The 19,677-nt window shown below is 44.5% G+C and overlaps 1 protein-coding gene and 1 pseudogene across 10 annotated transcripts in view; one reads left to right on the plus strand and one right to left on the minus strand.

Moving 5' to 3' along the window:
• The window catches only part of SIPA1L1 (signal induced proliferation associated 1 like 1), a 385,188-nt gene that overhangs the window by 315,630 nt on the left and 49,881 nt on the right, over positions 1 to 19,677 (plus strand). For all 10 annotated transcript variants that reach the window (XM_023507644.1, XM_012812217.2, XM_023507649.1 and 7 more), the window contains one exon: positions 1,820 to 2,089. In XM_023507644.1, coding sequence (XP_023363412.1) covers positions 1,820 to 2,089 — 270 coding nt within the window. The remainder of the gene's footprint in view (positions 1 to 1,819; positions 2,090 to 19,677) is intronic.
• Positions 7,298 to 8,075, minus strand: LOC105888119 (annotated as a pseudogene).

Consider the following 19,677-nt stretch of genomic DNA (forward strand, 5'->3'; position numbering starts at 1 on the left):
TACAGAAGTCACACTTTCCAAAAACGGAGACTGTCATGAAGACATGGGAGAGGATGCATGTCAGAGGTCAACCCTGAGACATGTGGACAAGACTGTGGAAGAGTAGCACCTTCCATTGTCCTTGTCTTCCACCTGCCAATTCTGTAAGCCCTTGCTTTCTGCTCCTCCCACGTCCTACCTCTCCCATGTCTCTCCTCTCCTCCACATCACCCCTCCCCCCAGTCTCACCCCTCCCAGTCTCTCCCCTCCCCGTCTCTCCCCTCCTCTCCATATCTCATCTCCCCACAGTCTCACCTTCCCTCCACACCTTACCTCCCCCCAGTTTCACTCTCCCGCTCACGTCTCACCTCCCCCCATGCCTTACTCCCCCCAGCCCCCAGTCTCCGCCCCCCATCTCACCGCCCCCCCTTCCCTTCCTCCCTCCAGCTGTACGTCTCACCTCCCCTCAGCTATACGAGACCAGGCCTCTGGCTCAAAGGATGCCCTTTGAACTTGCACTGTCCAGTACAGAGCCATGAGCCAGACATTGCTACAGAGCACTGATAATATAATTGGTCCAAGGTGAGATGTGCTGTAAGTGTAAAATGTACACCAGATGTAGAAGAATACAAAATATCTTCATAATTTTTCAATATTGATTACATGTTAAAACAATAACATTGTGGACATATTGGGTTAAATAAAATGTCTTATTAAATTTATTTCACCATTTTCATTTTTTGCTTTTCTAAAATTACATTTGTGACGTGTTTGTGGCTCAAATTCAGTTTCTATTAGTAGCTGTGATTTGGGCTTTCCTAACGCTTCCACTAAAGTACGCCTTACTGACTTCAGAGTCACTCTGTTAACTTCTCTTTTCCAAGTCTTCCTGTTTGCTCCCCAATCTTTGAAATTTCTTCAAGAAAGGAAATTTCTTTTAACTTAGTGGTGAAATTCAAATGCACAGTTGGAGTTAATGCTTCAGTGGGAATAGGTCTTTTCCCCGGTAATTTGTCTGTCAATCAAATTAATAACTTAGAACCTCCCCCCAGTTGGTTGGGGAAAAGAAATGGCAAGTGGGTTCAGAATTTTCCAAGGTTTGAGGTTTGAGAAGGTGGCACCAAAAGGGGCTAAAGTGACAAGACATTTGTACCTGTTATTAATTTCAGTCGGACTTCTGCCTGGGGACAGCTCTGCTGTGGGAGGTCCCTAACTTTGGAAGAAAGAAAAAAGTCTGATTTCAGATTATGCGTTTGTTCCTTGGGGATTTGATAATTGTAGTATTTCTATAATTGGTGGGGGTTTTTTCCTGTTTTTTTTTTTTTCCCTCCATCTAAGCTAAATTTGGCTCTTGGTTTGGAGTTCTAGGGTTTTTTCCATTTAATTTCTCAACTCTAAGGAGCCCAACACATTTAAACTGCTCACCCTTCTATTCACAGATCCCAATCATAACATGCAGTGAAGGATGTTATGATTGCTTGTTTCCTCCAAGCCTCTGGGCTCTCAGGGGTCTGCCTCCTGTCATGCTGTCCTGGGGGCCTTCCCTTCTCAGGTCCCAGTGCCCTGCTCCTCCCCCCAGGGCAACCATGGGTCCCATTGTTTTTTAAAGATTCCATTTGTCAGACTCAACAGTTAGGATTGAGTAAAGGAAAATGTTAGTGTCCTACTTTATGGAGTTCTGATTTTATAAAGGAAAATAGCTGTAGAGCACGAGGACTAAAAGATGGTTTGAAATAGGGGTGAAGTTCTGGATCCATTGTAAGTGTTACTGAGAATCATTGCGGTCCCACCAACAAGGACAAGCAATATTCACTGCTTTCCCCTCCCCTCCCCACAATAGGAGTTGCTCGGAAACCTACCGCATGCCAGTGATGGAGTACAAAATGAACGAAGGCATCTCCTATGAATTCAAGTTTCCCTTCCGGAATAATAACAAGTGGCAGAGGAATGCCAACAAGGGATCCCATTCACCTCAAGTCCCGTCCCAGCTGCAGAGTCCCATGACCTCGAGGATGACTGCTGGAAAAGGAGACGGGAAAATCCCTCCTCCAGAAAGGGCCGCCAACATTCCTCGGAGCATCTCCAGTGACGGGCGCCCACTCGAGAGGCGGTGAGTGTGCCTTCAGGGCTGGCTCTGTGTCTCGGCGTCTCTGCTCTGCGTGTACGTAACACAGACCCATGGCGCTGGCTGTAGGCCTTCTCATATTTTGCTAGAAAGCAAGCGTTAAAACTGAGATGCATGTCCTAGCGGCTTTCAAAGCGCGGTAGCGTTTCAAAGGCATGAGGATAAACAAAGATATATATTCTGGGAAAACATTCCGCTCCTTCTACACACTGGTACTTGTGCTTTGCACTTTAATCCTGTGTGATTATCCACAGAAATCATTACTGCGTTCTTAGTGGCCATATGGATTAGAACTTAGAGCAGACTCTGAGGTGACAGTGATTATATTACCATCTTTGGCAGTCTCATTGTTTTGGGACAAATCCTGTGACAGGAGCAACAGAATGCAAGTTTCTGGCTGAATATCTGTGTTTGTATCACTTTATTAATAAAGACTTGTGAGAAAAAGAAACTAGTATAGCTTAAACACATTTGCCACTGCTCTGAACATAGGAAAAGACAGTGAGAAGAGAGCATCCCACAAAGCGGGGCTAAAACACTCAGTCCTGAGTAAACTAAACAAAAGAGAAAGAGATCCAGGGAGCCTGGGAAATCAGAAACCTGAGTTTACTGTTAAATTGAAAGTCATAGCTAATTCCCTTGTAGAAGGTAACTGGTTAACTCTGCCTTTGCAAGGATGCCCTAGCCCTTCTGCCTGGTGTTAACTGTGAAATGCAGCACTTTGAAGCAGAGTCTAGGCCTAAAGTTGGAGGAGTAGGTTAAGTGCTTTCAAAACATGAGTGAAAATTGGCTAATGAAGGGGACAGTTTAATTACATAATATGCAGTCACATACTAAAAAAGGACTTCCTTCTGTCCACCCACTGTCCTTGCCCCACCATTTTTGCTTCCCTGGATCACATCAGAATGTTATTATTATGGAAAACCTTAGGGCTTGGGAGAAGTTCCAGGAACTGTATTGGGCAGAAGAAAAGGATCTTATTGAAGGCAAAACGTGACCCTGACTCATCTGAGCGGCAGAAACTAAATCCAGCAAGAACAGGGTGCCAAGATAAATGGTTCCTAGATATGCATAAATAATCATTGGTCCAATTTGGGAGCAGAGAGCTGGAAGTTTTAGAAACCACCATACCATGAATTCTTTGTCTTAGCCTAACTTTCAGGGCGTTGCAAAACAATGTCACTTAACTATTTTAGCATGCTAGGATACCATGTAGAAATAATTTGATGAGAACAAATAGACAAAAAGAATAGTTGTCTTTTGAAAATTCCTCACTTAATCCTGGAGATGGATTTCCAAAGCCTTGCTGTTTATCTCCGTAAAGGAATCCTCTCCCGGAGTGGACCCGTTGCCATCTGGCTCCTCATTTGCATTATGTTTGAGGAGGAAAACACCCAGGAGATGTCTGAGTACATTCTTTGTTCTGCGCATTCCAAACTTGGCTTCCGCCCAGAGGTGTGTGTTAACTGGAATTCAGGATTTGGCCCACATTTGGAAAGATGAACCTAGGGGAACCATTGTTTAGAGAACGGCCTTCCCCCCCACCCCCATGCCATTTTCTTTCTTTATAGAACAATCTCCAGGCTTCCCCACATGAAATTGGTTTGGCGTCATTTCCTTTATAAAATATTTCATATGATAAAATAGAAGAATGTATTTTGATTCCATGTTGAATTTAATTTCTGTGACAGAAACTAAAGTTTATTGCTGAACATACTGATCTCCAAAAGGGAAACTGTTTTCTGTAGCTAAGTATCCTGTTGCAGTGGGAGCAGGGCTCGGTGCTACAGAACACTTAGCTCCTTGTTTTCCAGCTGGCGCTCCTTCAGTTCCAAAGGTTATGAGGTTATCTCTGTGTGTTCCCGTGTCCGCCTGTCATCTTAACTCTACCCAGAGCAGGGGGGTCTCAGCGAGTCCACCCTGCGAGACTGTAAGAGTAGCCTGTGACCCTCAGCCTCAGACGTGAGAGGGACAGACTGCCAGAGGTTTTCGGGGAAATCTCACCGTCACTGCCCCTCAGGCTTCTTAGTCTCAGGTACCCTCTGTGTGCGCTGCACTACGGTTTCAGATCTCAGGATCCAGGGTTTAGATGACTTAGAAAATCTCAGTCCTGCCTTTTCAGCATAATAGGATTATCTGGCTCATTTTCATTTTGAAGTATATGGTAATTAGATGGATATCCTTCTGTTAAAATTTGGAATTCAGTTTTCTATCTCATCATTCCTAACTTTTACTATCAGAATATTTCCTTGTTAAATTTTAACTTTGAGGCTTCCATAGAAGATACTATAAGTTGGGTGCCCCTAATCCAAAAATCCAAACTCTGAAATACTTAAAAATCCAAAACTTTTTGAGCACTGACATGGCACTCAAAGGAAATGGGATTTCATATTTTTGACTTAGGGATGCTGAACTTTTAAGTACAAATATTCCAAAATTAAAAGAAAATGACAAAATCCAAAACACTTCTCTGGTCCCAAGCATTTTGAAGAAGGGATACTCAACCTATGTTTGAGAAACTTTGTTGTTGTTGTTTTTGAGACAGAGTCTCATTTTGTTGCCTTCAGTAGAGGGCTGTGGTATCATAGCTCATAGCAACCTCAAACTCTTGGGCCAACGTGATTCTCTGCCCTCAGCCTCCTGAGTAGCTGGGACTATAGACACCTGCCACAAGGCCCAGCTATTTTTAGAGACAGGGTCTCATTCTGGCTCAGGCTGGTCTCAAACTCCTGAGCTCAAGCAATCCACCTATCTCAGCCTCCTAGCATGGTAGGCATGAGCCACTATGCCCAGCCGTACTTTTGAGAAACTTTGTTTTGCTACTGTAATTTCAGGACTATCTGGGAATAGAGTAGACCATGTTATTCATTAGAAATCCTCCCTGAGTTCATGAGTCTTCACCTTCATAAAGTTCACCTTGGAAAATAGTTTTCTCCACGAAATGAAAAAATATGCTAGATTTTCAGTGTTCCCTTTAGATAAGTCTTACCGAGAACAAATCATCATACTGAGACGGGAGGGAAGAAGGGAGGAGTCCTGGACACTGCTTGTCCCTTTGAGACCCCCTGCATACCAGCCGCATCCTGGGTGCCATTCATGTCGCACCTGGGAATGTGTAAAGTATAATATGGAGCTTTCCGATGAACTGTGACTAGTCAAAACAATGGCCAGAGTCTGCCACAACTTGACTCTTGCCTTAACCACACAGCATGGCCCAAGCCTGAGACTAGTGTCTGCCTTACGGCTGCACCACTGAATTCCTCCTCCTCCCCAGGTCGGGCAGGTTGTATGTAACTTCAGGTAGCAGCCGTCTCAAGTTCACACCACCCGTGCTGCTCATCTGCCCACCTCATTCTCCATGGCTGGATCCAGCATGGGATGTTTTGGGTATGAAAGTATCAATTTACTGGTTATAGAAGCCTAGTTTTTCTTTAATTATATGTGATATTCCAGACTTAAATGTCATTGGGAACAATTTCCTTTTAAATATCTGCGGAATAGATTATGTTTCCTTTCAATACCAAGATGAGGATTTTTATGACATACATTTTACCTAAAATTCTTTGGTTTGGTGGTGCTCCATATACGCCATGAAGAGAAACTGACCCAGCAAGAACTGATGGTCCATTTGCCGTCTAAGTAGAATAAAGTCTGGTTCTGTTTGGTGTGAATACATGAGTTTTATGCTCTCCAGGTAGCCAGTTTCTGATTACAGATTTTATAGTATTTATGGGAGTAGTATTTGTTAACTGAATTAACATTTATTTAATGGAAATAAGTAGTATGCTATGATCCCTATTTTGGCTGTAGATTTACTGAGAGTTAAAGAGCAGGACTGAAATAAAAATAGGTGACTGTAACACACTGAAATTGATACATTACTGTGTTAAAGCATAATGTGGGATCAGTAATAAATCCCTAATCTGAGTTAATACACTCATAAAAGTTCAGCTATTTGAGGGACTTTGTATAAATAATGGGCATGTTAGCAGGTACAACAATCTTCTTTTCTCCATGTTTTTAGACGAGGTATTACACCTTTTACGCAAATATTCGATGTTAGACCTCATTGAACCGTTGGTACTTTTGCCTGTACGCCTTGCATTCTCCTCACACCTGCCGCATTGGCTCTGCCCTGGGTGGGGTCTTCCTTACTCTTCTAAATATCTGTGGAATAGATTATTTGCTTAGTGTTGCAGCCGCTGCATTGCACCCCCCCACCCCTTCCTCAGCAGACACCAGCACCACTCGGGGTGTGACCATTGTACCTGGTCAACACTGTTCAAACAAACTTAAAAGAGTTCTCCTTTCCGACAACATAGTGGTGATGTGCCCATTTGGTCTTAAAGTAAAATACTTTGTAAATGTGTCATTTCGTTATCGGGTCTTTGCTAATCTTCCATCGTGTCGTTTTCTACTTTCAGGCAAAACAAGTACCCATTTCATTTTTAATCTTTTGTTCAGAACATTAAGTGTGTTTAGAAGTTTCAGGACTTGGTGTGGCTCAAGCGGCTAAGGCGCCAGCCACATACACCTAAGGTGGCGGGTTCGAATCCCCAGCCTGGCCCGCCAAACAACAATGATGGCTGCAACCAAAAAATGGCCAGGCGTTGTGGCGGGCACCTGTGGTCCCAGCTACTTGTGAGGCAGAGGCAGGAGACTCGCTTGAGCCCAGGAGTTGGAGGTTGCTGTGAGCGTGATGTCATGGCACTCTACCCGGGGGGATAGCTTGAGGCTCCGTATCAAAAAAAAAAAAAGTTTCAGGACTTGTAATTTTTTTCTCCCTGATTCACGAATGACAACTTTATTTTTTTACACTTAAAAATTGATGCAAGACCACAACTAATCTTACTAAAGAAAATCCAACATTTCTTTTTTTTTTTTTTCTAATTGAATGGTAACTATGTACATTAATACAATTCTGGGGTACAGTGTGGTGTTTTCATATGCCATTTGAAACATTTCCATCAAACTGGTTAACATAGCCTTCGTGTCATTTTCTTAGTTTATTGTGTTAAAACGTTCGTAGAAAATCCTGCATTTCAGTTGAAAAGCATAGTAACTATATTTACTCATTAAATATTATTTAAGTTTTCTAAAACCCAATGTGAAGACATCCAGGATGCATGTTTAATTTCAGTAGTGGATTCAAATATACATGTTATGTGCATCAAGGCTAGATTACAAATCACCTTAGTCACCATCATCATCGTCATCACACGCTTTCTTTTCAATGCACTTGAGGATTCATTGGCAGTATTTTGTGATGACACCATATTAGTAGTAAGAAGAATATTTTTGGACCCAATTAAGGATGGATTAATCTGAACATTCTAAACTGCTGATGTTGCAGGAATTGAGGCTTTTACAGCTGGGGATTGTGAAGGAGGCATCTGTACCGTAAGCCTTTGCCCCGTGAGAGACGTTGGAGTCCCTACCTTAGTTGAGACAGACATGGTTTGTGGGCTTGGTGGAGTGTGGGAGTACTTGGTCTGCTAGTAACTGAACCAACACATAACCGAGGAACTGTTACTCTTCCTGCAGAAGCAGGTGCCTTCTTCTGTAAAGACTTAAGCCTATAGTTTGGAGCTGTTAAGCAGTATCTATCGGGTGGCCATCTAGGACCTGAATATGGTTTGGTCAGTGGCAAGGGGGTTTGATTTCTTTGCCTTGCAATATCTAATAAAAAATCCCTTGGGGGAGGAGAGGTAAAGGACTGGTCAGCGCCACACTGGATTGCCAGTCGCACATCCTCTGCATCCACAGTAGCTTTCTTAGCATGGCTTGAATAAATGTTTGCATCATCTAGAATTGTGGTCACATATCAGAAGGCAAACTCCAACATCTGATTTATAACTCTTGGCTCATATTCTGTAATCCCCATATCCTTCAGGATTTGTGTCATCATCTGTGCATCTTTCGGCATGCTCGTGGGAGAAGCCATCTTGCCAGACTCCGTGATATCCGGTGGTCAGACTTCTTTAGCTAAATCACCCACATTAATGTATTTCAGTCGTGATCCTGATGCAAGTTCTTTGCCTAGTGGGGTTTTTCCAACCCCAGGTGTACCTATGAGCAGGATGTTCCAGGACTTGTACTTTTTAAATACTGTCCACTTGGATCCTGATTGTGTGACTTGTTAGGAGGATCCTTAAATCGTGGGACTTCAGAGCTTCCCAGGGATTGCTAGGGCTAAGTCCCACTGACTTCCACGTCTCTCAAACCGCTGGACGTTGTTCCATTCTTGGCTTATTTGATACCATCCACTGTTTCCTCCTTCAGACTCTGTTTCCTGGTCTTCTAAAACTTTATTCCTGAATTTTTGGCATTGTCAGCGATGTGCACCTGTCTCATTACCCCCAAATTAGCATTCCCCATTTCCTTCTCATTTTTCTGTGAATCTCACACAGTGCAGTTTCTCTGTGGTTCATTCTTCCATAACCTCGACACTCATCAGTATGTGAGCAGTTCTGGAACTGCCCTGTTCTGCCTTGGCCTCTTTCACTTGTCATATTCATAGGCCTGACATTACACCTGCACTTGAATGTCGTGAAAATGTCACACACGGACAAGGCCAAACCAACTTGACCTATACTCGGGGCCCCTCCTCCCACCTCTCCTTCCCACGCGTTTCCCACGTGGTGAACTGCTGACCACCATCCACCCCAGTATCCAGAGCAGAACTAGGATTCATCATCAACACACCCTGCATACTCAGCCCCATCTCCACGTCCGTTAACTCTCCAGGTCCTTAACTTCTATTGAGTTCCTCATTTTTTATGCATCTTAGGAAGCTCTCACTTTGCACCAAGGTTCTTTTTCTTACCTAAATGGTTGCCTACAGCTTCCAAATGCCATCACCAGCCTCCAGCTGGAAGGGTGATCTAATAAGATTCAGGCTTCCGTGGGTCTGTACAGCCCTCGGGTCAAGTCCAGCACCCCAGCAGTGTGCCAGTGAGGCCTTGCCTGCCCGTGTGCCCGTCTTCCTCACCCGCCTCCTGTCTCGAGCCGTGTAGGCAGCTCCCCGTCCTCTGACAGCTCCACATCCTCATGCCTTTCTCAGGAGCTGCCCTGCCGGGGCTGCTCCTTCCTTCAGCGGCTCCAGGCCTGCTGCGCCTCTTCTGAGGAATCTCATTTTAATTTCAGCAAACGTTCCCCTCCTCTCTGCCTTAATTCCCTTGTGGGAGTGTTCATATCACCAGATGCCTGCCACAGCAGCATCATGCTTTACCTTAACAGCATGTCTCTCTTTTTCCAGCTTAGTCTGTTGTAGTCATCTTTGTATCTCAAAGACCAGCCGTAGACTCTGGCATTTAACAGACTTTCTGTGAATATTTTAAAACTTTATTTAGCAGTCAAGTCAGGAAATCCTGTAGAGTAGTTGACCATCTTGTATTCACAATTTTCACCTGTGATGATAAGGCTTTACCACCGGAAGGGCTTATTTAAATGGGGGCAGAATGTAATCAATCCAGGAAAAAATAAATCAGTGTCTTTTTATAAAAACTAAATGATAGGTAAAAGCAAAACACTCTGTAATCTGATACAGCTGAGGCACTAAAGCTAGATTTAAGTAGACTTGGCACCTGTAGCACAGTGGTTATGGTGCCAGCCACATACACAGAGTCTGGCAAGTTCGAACCCGGCCCAGACCAGCTAAACAACAATGACAACTGCAACAAAACATAGCCAGGCATTGTAGCGGGGGCCTGTAGTCCCAGCTACTTGGGAGGCTGAGCAAGAACATTGCTTAAGCCCAAGAGTTTGAGGTTGAGCTGTGATGCCACAGTACTCTACCAGGGGCAACATAATGAGACTCTGCCTCCAAAAAAAAAAGCTAGATGTAAGTAGAATTCTTTGTTTTTTGTTGGCTAAGTTTAGAATACTCCTGGTTTTTATTTTTATTTTTGCAGTTTTTGGCTGGGGGTTGGGTTTGAACCCCGCCACCTCCAGCATATGGGGCCGGCGTCCTACTCCTTTGAGCCACAGGTGCCACCCATACTCCTGTTTTTAAAAGTGCATTGCTGGTAGAGCTTGTCCAAAATTGACTCAAAGTGAAATGTAAATTGTTCTTGATTGACTCTCCTTTAATAGGATTTAGGGCTGGGCACAGTGGTTCACACCTGTAATCCCCACACTCTGGAAAGCCGAGGCAGGTGGATTGCCTGAGTTCAGGAGTTAGAGACCAGCCTATGCAAGAGTGAGAGCCTGTCTCTACTGAAAAAAAAGCAAGAAAAATTAGCTGGGTGTTGTGGCACCTGTAGTCCCAGCTACTTGGGAGGCTGAGGCAAGAGCATTGCTTAAGCCCAAGAGTTTGAGGTTGAGCTATGATGCCACGGCACTCTACCAAGGGGGCCAGAGTAAGACTGTCTCAAAATTTAAATAAATGGATAAAAGGATTTAGCTTGAAACCAAATTGTGGTGGTGTATTTGTCAGCCAAGATAAGGGAGGGAAGTAGACACCCACACGTGACTTGATGTCACCCGACTCTGAAGGCTCCTTTTTCCTGCTCTACAAAGGAGTGTGCTCTCTGGCACCCACGGCAGGATTAGCGTCAACGTGATTTGCAAGTTTGCGTTAGAAGCTGTTACAGTCCTGGTTCCTACAGTCCTGGTTCCTATTCAGGCATTCAGGAAACGCGCACAGCGGCTTGAGCTTGGCACTTGTCCCAGTCCCTGCTCATTTACAAAGTCGGGAGTGTTTGGGAATGAGAGGCTGATACTCCAGTGTGGTCCCCAGCTCAGCTGCTTCCTGGTTGTTCCTCAGTTCACAAAAGAAGCTGTTCTGCCCTCAGTCCGAGAAAACATTCCCACAAGGAATTCCTCCCTGTGGGGCTGCCCATGTTGTAGCATGACTCACCTGGAACCTCCTAGAACCCCCAGGAGCGCAGGCTGTGCTGTCCCAGGGTCTCAACTTGCAGCCCAGCTGCACCTCCTGGGAGGGTGCAGCAGTGGGCAAGGTTCTTACCCCTCTGCACTCCAGCCCCCTGGATGCAATGGGGCACCAGCCCCGTGTCTAAGTAGGGGTCTCTGTGAAGATGAACTAACTAAGGTTGAGTATCCTTTATCTAAAATGCTCAGGACCAGAAGTGTTTCAGATTTGAGATTTTTGTAAGTTGGCAAATATTTTCATTATACTTACCAGTTGAGCATTCCCGAATCTAACCCTCCAAATCTGAAATGCTATAAGGAGCATTTCCTTTGAATATCACATTGTTACTCAAAGAGTTGTGGATTCCAGATTTTGGAATTTTCTTAGAACAGGGTGTGGAAGACGGTAGTTGTTGTTCATCATCATCATGTAGTTTTCTAGCTGTTCTTCCAAACACAGCTACTTGAAAGTGGAAGGGAGGCGGTTCAGATTGAGTGTCGTGGGGAAGTGGGCAGAGCTTCCCAGCCTAGGCTGACACGTCCGTGTTCAGCCTAATCTCGACTGAGGCTGGTCCACTCAGCGTGTTTCCATCGGCAGGCTGTGTTGTGTTTAGCATAGGTGTCATGGTTAACTCTGGTGAGACAGGAAGGACGAATTCAGGATGCCTGCCCTGCTGAGAACAGCCGTGGTGAACTGTGCAGTTGCAGAAGTCGTAGGAATTTCAGCAAAGACTATCGATGCAAATTGGAAAGGACCTTCCTTAGGGATGGTCTTGTGATAAGCAGTTGTATTTTGGAAAGAGCAGTGAGGTGGTGTGGGTAAGGCCCGTCCTCCATCTCACTAAAGAACCGGACTCTGGTACTCAGCCAGCACCTGGGCCTTGCCTCCCCTTCCAGCTCATGGGCGTGCTCTGCATTACCACTAACCTGGGAAAGTGGCCTGGTCACCGCTTACAGGAAGGTGTGTAGGGGCCCATAGTGGTCCATTCTTGACTGACCCCTTCCCGACACAAACACTCAAGCTAGATGTCAGGAGGGCTTTCCCAGAAGCTGGTCTAACATGCATCTTGTAACCCTTGAGAGGAGCCAGAGGCCCCTTGCTTGGTGAGGGCACATCGGGAATTTAAATAACTCTCACAGGGAGAAAATGTACATTCTGCCACCTTACACCCATATTTGAAACCCCTGACATTTTTCTTTAAGATGTGTTGATTGCACAACACAACACAAACCTGTGGCAGTTAGTGATAATTAACAAAGATTAGCTCCGTCGTACATCCACCCCCTCAGTTGCCAGTGTGAAAATTTTCCCGTAAGCGTCTCATTCAGAGCCCTAGACAATGAGGAGTCTACTAAGGTCTGTTTCTTCTCATTCACATCACCAGGGATGGTGACAGAATGGCAGTTTGGGATCTGCCTGTCATTAATGAGCTGAGGAGAGTGGATTTAGTTTCCTTTATACCTGCAGGAAGAATCTCTGAAAGAATGAGATGGTCAGAGTGTCCCAGGGCTGGTGAGCAGAGGGGAGTGGATCTCATCATGGGAGTGTGTTTTTATGGGTTGGGTGTGTTGGGGCTCTGGCCGCTGGGCTATCAACTGCTGGCCATACCAGCACATAAAGGTGGCCCTGCCCATTTGCTCTAGGCCCACCTCTTTAGCATCTGCAGGTTGGTTCTAAGGACCATCACACAAATACACAAAGAGGGCCTGACTGCAGAAGGGAGTCCACACTTACCCAGGTCCTGCTTGCAAGTATGTGTGCAGTGCGCTGCCTCCCTGTGAGCCCTGCTCCTCAAGAAAGTTGGCATCAAGCCTAATAATCTTCCAGTCTGCTTTTGTGGTTTCCCATTATATTTCTGAAGAGTGACAGTATGGCATAGTGAATGGCATAAAGTAAAAGCAGGGATGCGGAGATGAAGGTGTGGAGCTGAGTCACGTGCTCATCAAGGCCTTGGCTGCCATTGCGCATGGTTTGGTCATCGTGGCACTCAGACTCTGCAGTCCAGAGGCGTCAGTGCAGGTTAGAATCCTCAATGGGGAAGGAAGGGAGGTTGTGTGGCGCTGTTTTTCCCTCATCCTAGTGTGATGCCTATTAGGGTGAGGTCCTGGAGAGGGCAGGGTCCTGGAGACCACTTGAGGTCCCACAGGTGGCCACCAGTGTGCCGTATTTCAGCTCCTAATTCCCTTGTTTTTGTTTGGGTGATGTGATATAGGATGAATTTATTTTATTGTTTTTCTTTTTCCAGTCTTTAAAATCTGGAAAAGTGCCATCTAGCTTCTCAACAAAGAATTTGGATGTGACTTCTTTTCATGGAGTATTTGTGGTGGGTTAATGGGTTCTTATCTGTTTTTATATCTCTCAAATTGTGGACTGATTTTACTTTGGCAGGGGAGAGACAATTTGGGGCATTCCCTGTATGTATGCTTGCTGGCCAAGGTCTATGGGGTCAGCTCTGACCACAGTGCTGCTTTGCTTCAGGACGTGCTAGACTCCCTGTTGCCTAACAGATGACATGTGTGCTTCCTGATCATTCAGCAAGACACACTGGTCCTTCCAGCCATGACCCCTCCAATCTCCCGCCTGTGCCCAGTGCCTCAGTCTTACATGCTGTGGAGGGTAGCCACATACACCCCTCAGCTCCTCCGCCCTCACTGCTGACTTCCATGAATATCCTTGGTTTCCTGTAAACCCGTCTCAAGTTCATTTCCTCCTGTAAAGCTTCCTTTCCCACGGTTTTCTCAACTAGATTTGGCATCACTCTGCTGGAGGCCTTCTGCGGGCATGACAGTCTGTGCTGCCCTCATGACGTTACATTTTACTTGTGTCTTCCTTGAGAAGTGTAGGTAACTGTTACTGGGTTCATGTTCTCCGCCAGGCTGTGTTCAAAGTCTATTATGTGAGTTTTCCCAGTTAATTCTCCCAATAGTCCTGTAAGGGGGTTGCTGTTTATCTCCTTTGTGGATAAGGATGCACAGGGATTGTGAGATAAGATAAGTTGCTGAGAGTCATAGCCAGTTAATGATGGAGTCAGGTCAGCTGACTCCAGAACCCCCATCTCCATAACCGTGCTCCATGAAGGAAACCTCCCGTCACAAAGAGACAGTGCTCAGTAAGTATTTGCAGAATGAATGCATACATGTCCATATGCAGAGGGGCCCAGTCACATACTCTGCAATCAGGGCCAGCACCATAGGTGAGCAGTGTGCACAGGGCCCCATGTTCAGAAGGGCCCCAGCTTGGTCTCATGTCCTAGTGTCATCCTGAAAATCAACATACTCTCTGAGCAAGAGGACCCACATTTTCCTTTTGCATTGAGTCCCACAAGTTAGGTAGTCCTGCCTAAGATCCATTTTTATTTTCTTTCTTTTAGAATCACCCTTAGATACAAAATTTCAACTCCTCTCAACAGGCACCCATGCCGCTAGCAGCTGTGAAGTCATGATCCATTTATCTCAGTGTGATACTGAGTATCAAACTGATACTGGTCTTGGACCACTTTGGTAAACGCCAAGTTCTCCTAACTTTTCAAGAGAGCTCTTCCTGTTGTCAGGTGACCTTGTCACAGGAGGCTCATCAGAACAGGATTTCTGTGATCCAGTCTGAGCGGCTGAGATGACTCCTGTGGTCAGAAAGCCAGCAGTAACAGTAACTCTGTGCAGGAAGTACACAGCAGGGAGAGATGAAAAGACAGAGCCACGAGTTGATGGACTTTGAACAGCAGCTCATTCAAATTCAAGTCAAGGTAGCACTCATCACATTACCTTGTGTCATTGTACATCTTTTTTTTTTTCTTACGTCATTCTGGAAGAATCCTGGTTGTTACACATTGCTGAAGTTAGAGGACGTTAATGTGGTCCTGTTCCCTGGGTAGATAGCATTTTAATTGCTAAATTATGGTGAAATGCTGTGCTCAGTTACAGACTCAGGCACCTCATTTATCTATCACTGCTGCTATTCGAAACTCTCTCAATTATTTCTGTCATTGTTTCACTGTTTGCGCTGATGGGGGATCCTATCTCCTTGGACACATCTAAGCAGTATTGTCACTTTGGAATAAAAAGCAGGAAATAGCGGTGCAATTAATACTACTCAGTTAGGAAAATGTTATCATCAGCTCCTCAGACCCTGAGACTTCCTTACCTGTAAATTGATAAATTATATTCATTCACAGTCTGGAGTGATGGATTCAGTGAGAGTCTATGAACATTGGCGTGCTGTGCAGTCCCTGTGAGGGGATTCATGGCAGGTGTAGCAGGAGGTAGGAGTTGCTTTATTATAAGTCTGGAAAAGTTTTTGTTCTAGTGTGAGAATGCTGCTGGAAACTGATACTGGTCTTGAACCATCTTTTCCTACATGTCCAGCCCCTTGAACTCCACTTTCATTGCAATGAGCTATATTGCATATAAATGAGAAGCTCACGTGTAGTCCTGAAGACTGTGGAAGTATTGTCAGGGTGATGAGCTCGACTTTCTCAGTTGCTACATTCTTGGTACAATCAAAAGGCCTTGATATTTTATTCCAGTAGAAGGAAGTGATGGGAGCCTCAGAGTACATTTAGTGTTAGTTATCTTAAAAACATTTTGTTCTTTCTTGACTAAATTTATAAAAATGTAAGGAAGAGAATCTTCTAAAATTACTGCTAAAGGGCTTTCTGACAGCAACCAGAGCGTTCTTAAAAAAGAGTATTGCTTACATTCTACAGAATCGGGAGCTCTCACAGCAATTGAAAGAGGTATTAATCTTCAGCCTCTAAACCTATCTAGGCATTAACACTAGGCATTTGGGACTCTTTAAGACTAAAGCAGAAAGGTCTAGATTTATTTCACAAAAAGAAGAAACTTTTGGGATTTTATTGTACAACTCACTGGACTCAGTGACCCTTAAAATAGTACTTTGTGGAACTGGGCATGGTGACTCGCTTCTGTAATCCAGAGCTTCAGGAGGCACACGTGAGAGGATCTCTTCAGTCTAAGAGTTCGAGACCAGACTGGGTAAGTTCAAGACCAGCAAAACCCCATCTCTCTGAAAAATAGCCAGGTGTGGTGGTGCACACCTGCGTTCTCAGCTACTCAGGAGGCTGAGGCAGGAGGATCACCTGAGCCCAAGAGTTCAGGGTTACAGTAAGCTCTAGTCACACCACCGCACTTCAACCTGGGCAGCAGAGTGAGACTCTGTCTCTAAAATAGTTAATCAATCAAATAGTAGATTTGTGATGAAGGATGAAGCAAAGAGAGATTCAGAAAGCCAGTGAGGCTTACTGCTCCTAGTTCTTCTAAGCATTTCTTCTGGGTGAAGACAGCCGAATTCTAGTAACAATTAGCCTCGGGCTGTTTCTGCAGAAGTGGACTGTCAGTACCTAGACTGGTGACAGTCTAGATCACTGTACTGAACTAGGTCTGTTCCCAAATATTTATGTGATGGTATTAATTTCAGAGTACTTGGAAAAAGTAGTAAGTCATCAGAATAAAGGCAGATTCGGGATTTGTCTCTGCCTACCATACATACATCTGGAGTCGTAAAAACATTTGGGCGGCGTTAGTCAGTTGCTATGCGTGTTTGCTCTGTGAGTGAACAGTCAGAAAACAAAGCCACTATTGAGTTATATAAATGCAAAAAAGGGATGGGAGCGAATGCTGGCCTTCTGGAAATGCTATTTTTTCACTTTGGGATAACTCCAGTAACCAAATAGAATTTTCTGATGCATTTGCCAAGTAAAAAAGCTGAGGTTGAGAACTAATGTAAAATAGCTTAGCTTAATGTACATTTTGGAGAAAAGGGTAAGGAAAGCAAGCTCTAAATACAAATATAAAGGTTACGTCTTGACTTTCCCTGTGCAATTACGTTGTCACTTCCTCAAAGAAGCATAAACATTTTAACTTTCACCGTAAATGTAACTCACTGGCATTACGTGTTTACCCTGAAGCATTTTAAGTCATCAGGCCCTCTGATGTTGCCCCGGCCAGAGCTGGGTTAATGACCTTCTCCTCGCTCCTGTTTTCCCATTTTCTGTAATACCTCCTCCTCTCCACAGTCAGAAAAACAAAGCAGCTACAAAATGAAACTATGGTTGAAGTTCCTCTATCTTGGGTACCTAGAAAAGGCCACAGGAATGTGTCATCTTGTTACAGTTGGATGCACAACATTCTTCCCTCTTTACTTGGCTTCTTGTAACCACCTCCTCCCATTCCTCCTGGGTGCCAATCTCCTTCTAGTTACTTGAGAATAATAGTGAGAAATTTGGGAGCTATCGCAGTGGATCAGGGCAAAGGAAAATCTATTTTGTGATACCAAGCAAATGTCTCCATTATTCTCTTCTTAAAGTGCATTGCCCAAACTAGGGACAAGCAAGTGCCCTCTGTCTCTGAACCCACCGTAGCTGCCCCCACAGGCCCCTCTCCGAGATGTGGCATCCTGTGAAAATGCTGGCTGTGTAGTTAGCCCATTTTCTCACAGTCTGTGTGTAGCAGCAAGATGGGCGGTGATAATAATGGGAGGAACATAGAAACTCTGCTGCTTTTCCCTGCTTCTCATCACATTCCCCAAAGGCTGGCACCCCACGTGTCTCGATCTGTGCCGTCGCACACCTGTACAGCAGGCCTTGTCAGTACGTTCTCGCACAGGGAGGTGGAGGATTGATGGTATTCACAGTGATATCTGGGTTAGACAGCATTCTACCACCTGTAACTCCGTTCTTTTTTTCTTATATTTAAGAAGGCATATTAACTTTCAGTCTGTTAGTGGCTTTTAGTAAACTGTTCACAAATTTTGGCACTTTATTGTTAGTGAATATTTCTCGACTGATCCAGAGCCATGAAGGCTAAGAACCTCTGTGTTGAGACATCTAATATAATAACTATGGGCTGTGTCCTGAATCTTCTATTCTTCATTTTATACACCGCTGATAAGGATTCTTTATGCAAAAAAACATATAATAAGCAAGCACCCAAGCCTGGTTCTCCTCCTTAAAGGTGGAATCTAGTTGGAGAGACATACAGACATAAATCATTCTGTAGGATGTGATACAATGGTGCAAAGAACAGACTGATACAGGATTTAAGGAGGTTTATAGCTGAATTCACAGTATGATATTGGAATCGGAGAAGAAAGATTTTGAGTGGCAAAGGGGATTGCATTCCAGGCAGGGAGAATATGATGAGTAAAGGTGTGAATGGGGTGGCAGAGTCTGAGAACTAGGATAGCCTGGCTGTGTCCAGAATGTGGGGTACAGAGAGACAGGGAAAGAGATGGAGACTGGGAATAGAGTGAGATCAGATGGTTCAGGGCCTTGAAGAAGGTGCTGGGGATTTGGTGCCATGGCTTTAGATGGCCTTTAGCAGTTGAGTGCCTTGATAGAGGAAGGACAGTAGGGGGTGTCAGCGGAATAGGGGGGAGAGAGTCTGGAAGTTGAGAGACTAGTCAGAACATGGCCTTCGGCTGTAAGTGAAAGAACTCAGAGGACCGTCAGCAGGTTGGAGACCAGGAATCGTCTCTATCTTTGTTTTTAAGATGAGCAGCAGGGTGCCTGACACACAGTTTGTACTCACTAAACAATGAGTGCAGAGGCTCATTCCTGCAGTCCCAGGACTTTGGGAGGCCAAGGCCAGAGGATCATTCCGGGCCAGGAGTATGAGGCTGCAGTGAGCTATGATCACACCCCTGCACTCCAGTCTGAACGACAGAGCAAAAGCTATCCTCAAAAAACAGTTGAACTTGCTTAATTAGACCAACTGACCATGGAAGATGAAGAAAGAGGAAGAAAAATTTGATTCCCAGGTTATTTTAGTTTGAGTAACAAGTATAAGAAGGACACAGATTTGGGGTATTAGGGCATGAGGGGATGGGGAAAACCCTGCTATTGTTGGTATTTAAATTTTTATTTCAAAGTATTAGGTGGTGTATGTGTTTTTGTTGCATGGATGAAATGTGTAATACTGAAGGGCTTTCAGTGGGACTGTCACCAGAGTGGTGTACCTTGCGCTCAACATGTCAGTTTTTGTCTCACCCTCCATCCCACCCTTACCTCTTCTTAGCTTGCAGTTTGCTTTATACCACTTTGTGGCCATGTGTACCCAGCACATTTATGAGGGAGAACGTGTGGCATTTGTTTTTCCATTCCTGAGATGCTTCACTTAGGATAATGGCCTGCAGTTCCATTCAAGTTGCTGCAAATGACATTATTTCATTCCTTTCTATGGCTGGGTAGTTCTCCATGGTATATTGCAGGGCTGTCCCGACAGTGTCCAGCCATTATTAGAACTATTTTTCATATTATATGGTTGGATATTTTCCAAACAGCCCTCATGCACATCACATTTTTTTTAATCCATTCATCAGTTGACTGGCCCTTGGGTTGACTCCACATCTTCGCATTTGTGAATTGTGCTGCGGTAGGCATTTGGGTATAGCTGTCTTTTTGATATAATGACTTTTCTTTTGTGTAGATACCCAGTAGTGGGATTGCTGGATCAAACAGTGGGTCTACTTTTAGTTCTTTGAGGAATTGCCATGCTCTTTGCATAGAGGGTATACTAGTTCACAGTCTTCAAAAGTGTTTCAGAGTTCTTTTTTCCTGGTATCCATGCCAGTATCTATTGTTGTTTGATTTTTTAATGATGACTATTTGGATAGGGGTAAGGTCATACCCCTTCGTGGTTTTAATTTCTATTTCTCTGATGATTAGTGACATTGAGCATTTTTTCGT

This window comes from Otolemur garnettii, unplaced genomic scaffold (genome assembly GCF_000181295.1).
Source record: "Otolemur garnettii isolate 467f Iridium unplaced genomic scaffold, OtoGar3 scaffold00196, whole genome shotgun sequence".
NCBI lineage: Eukaryota > Metazoa > Chordata > Mammalia > Primates > Galagidae > Otolemur > Otolemur garnettii.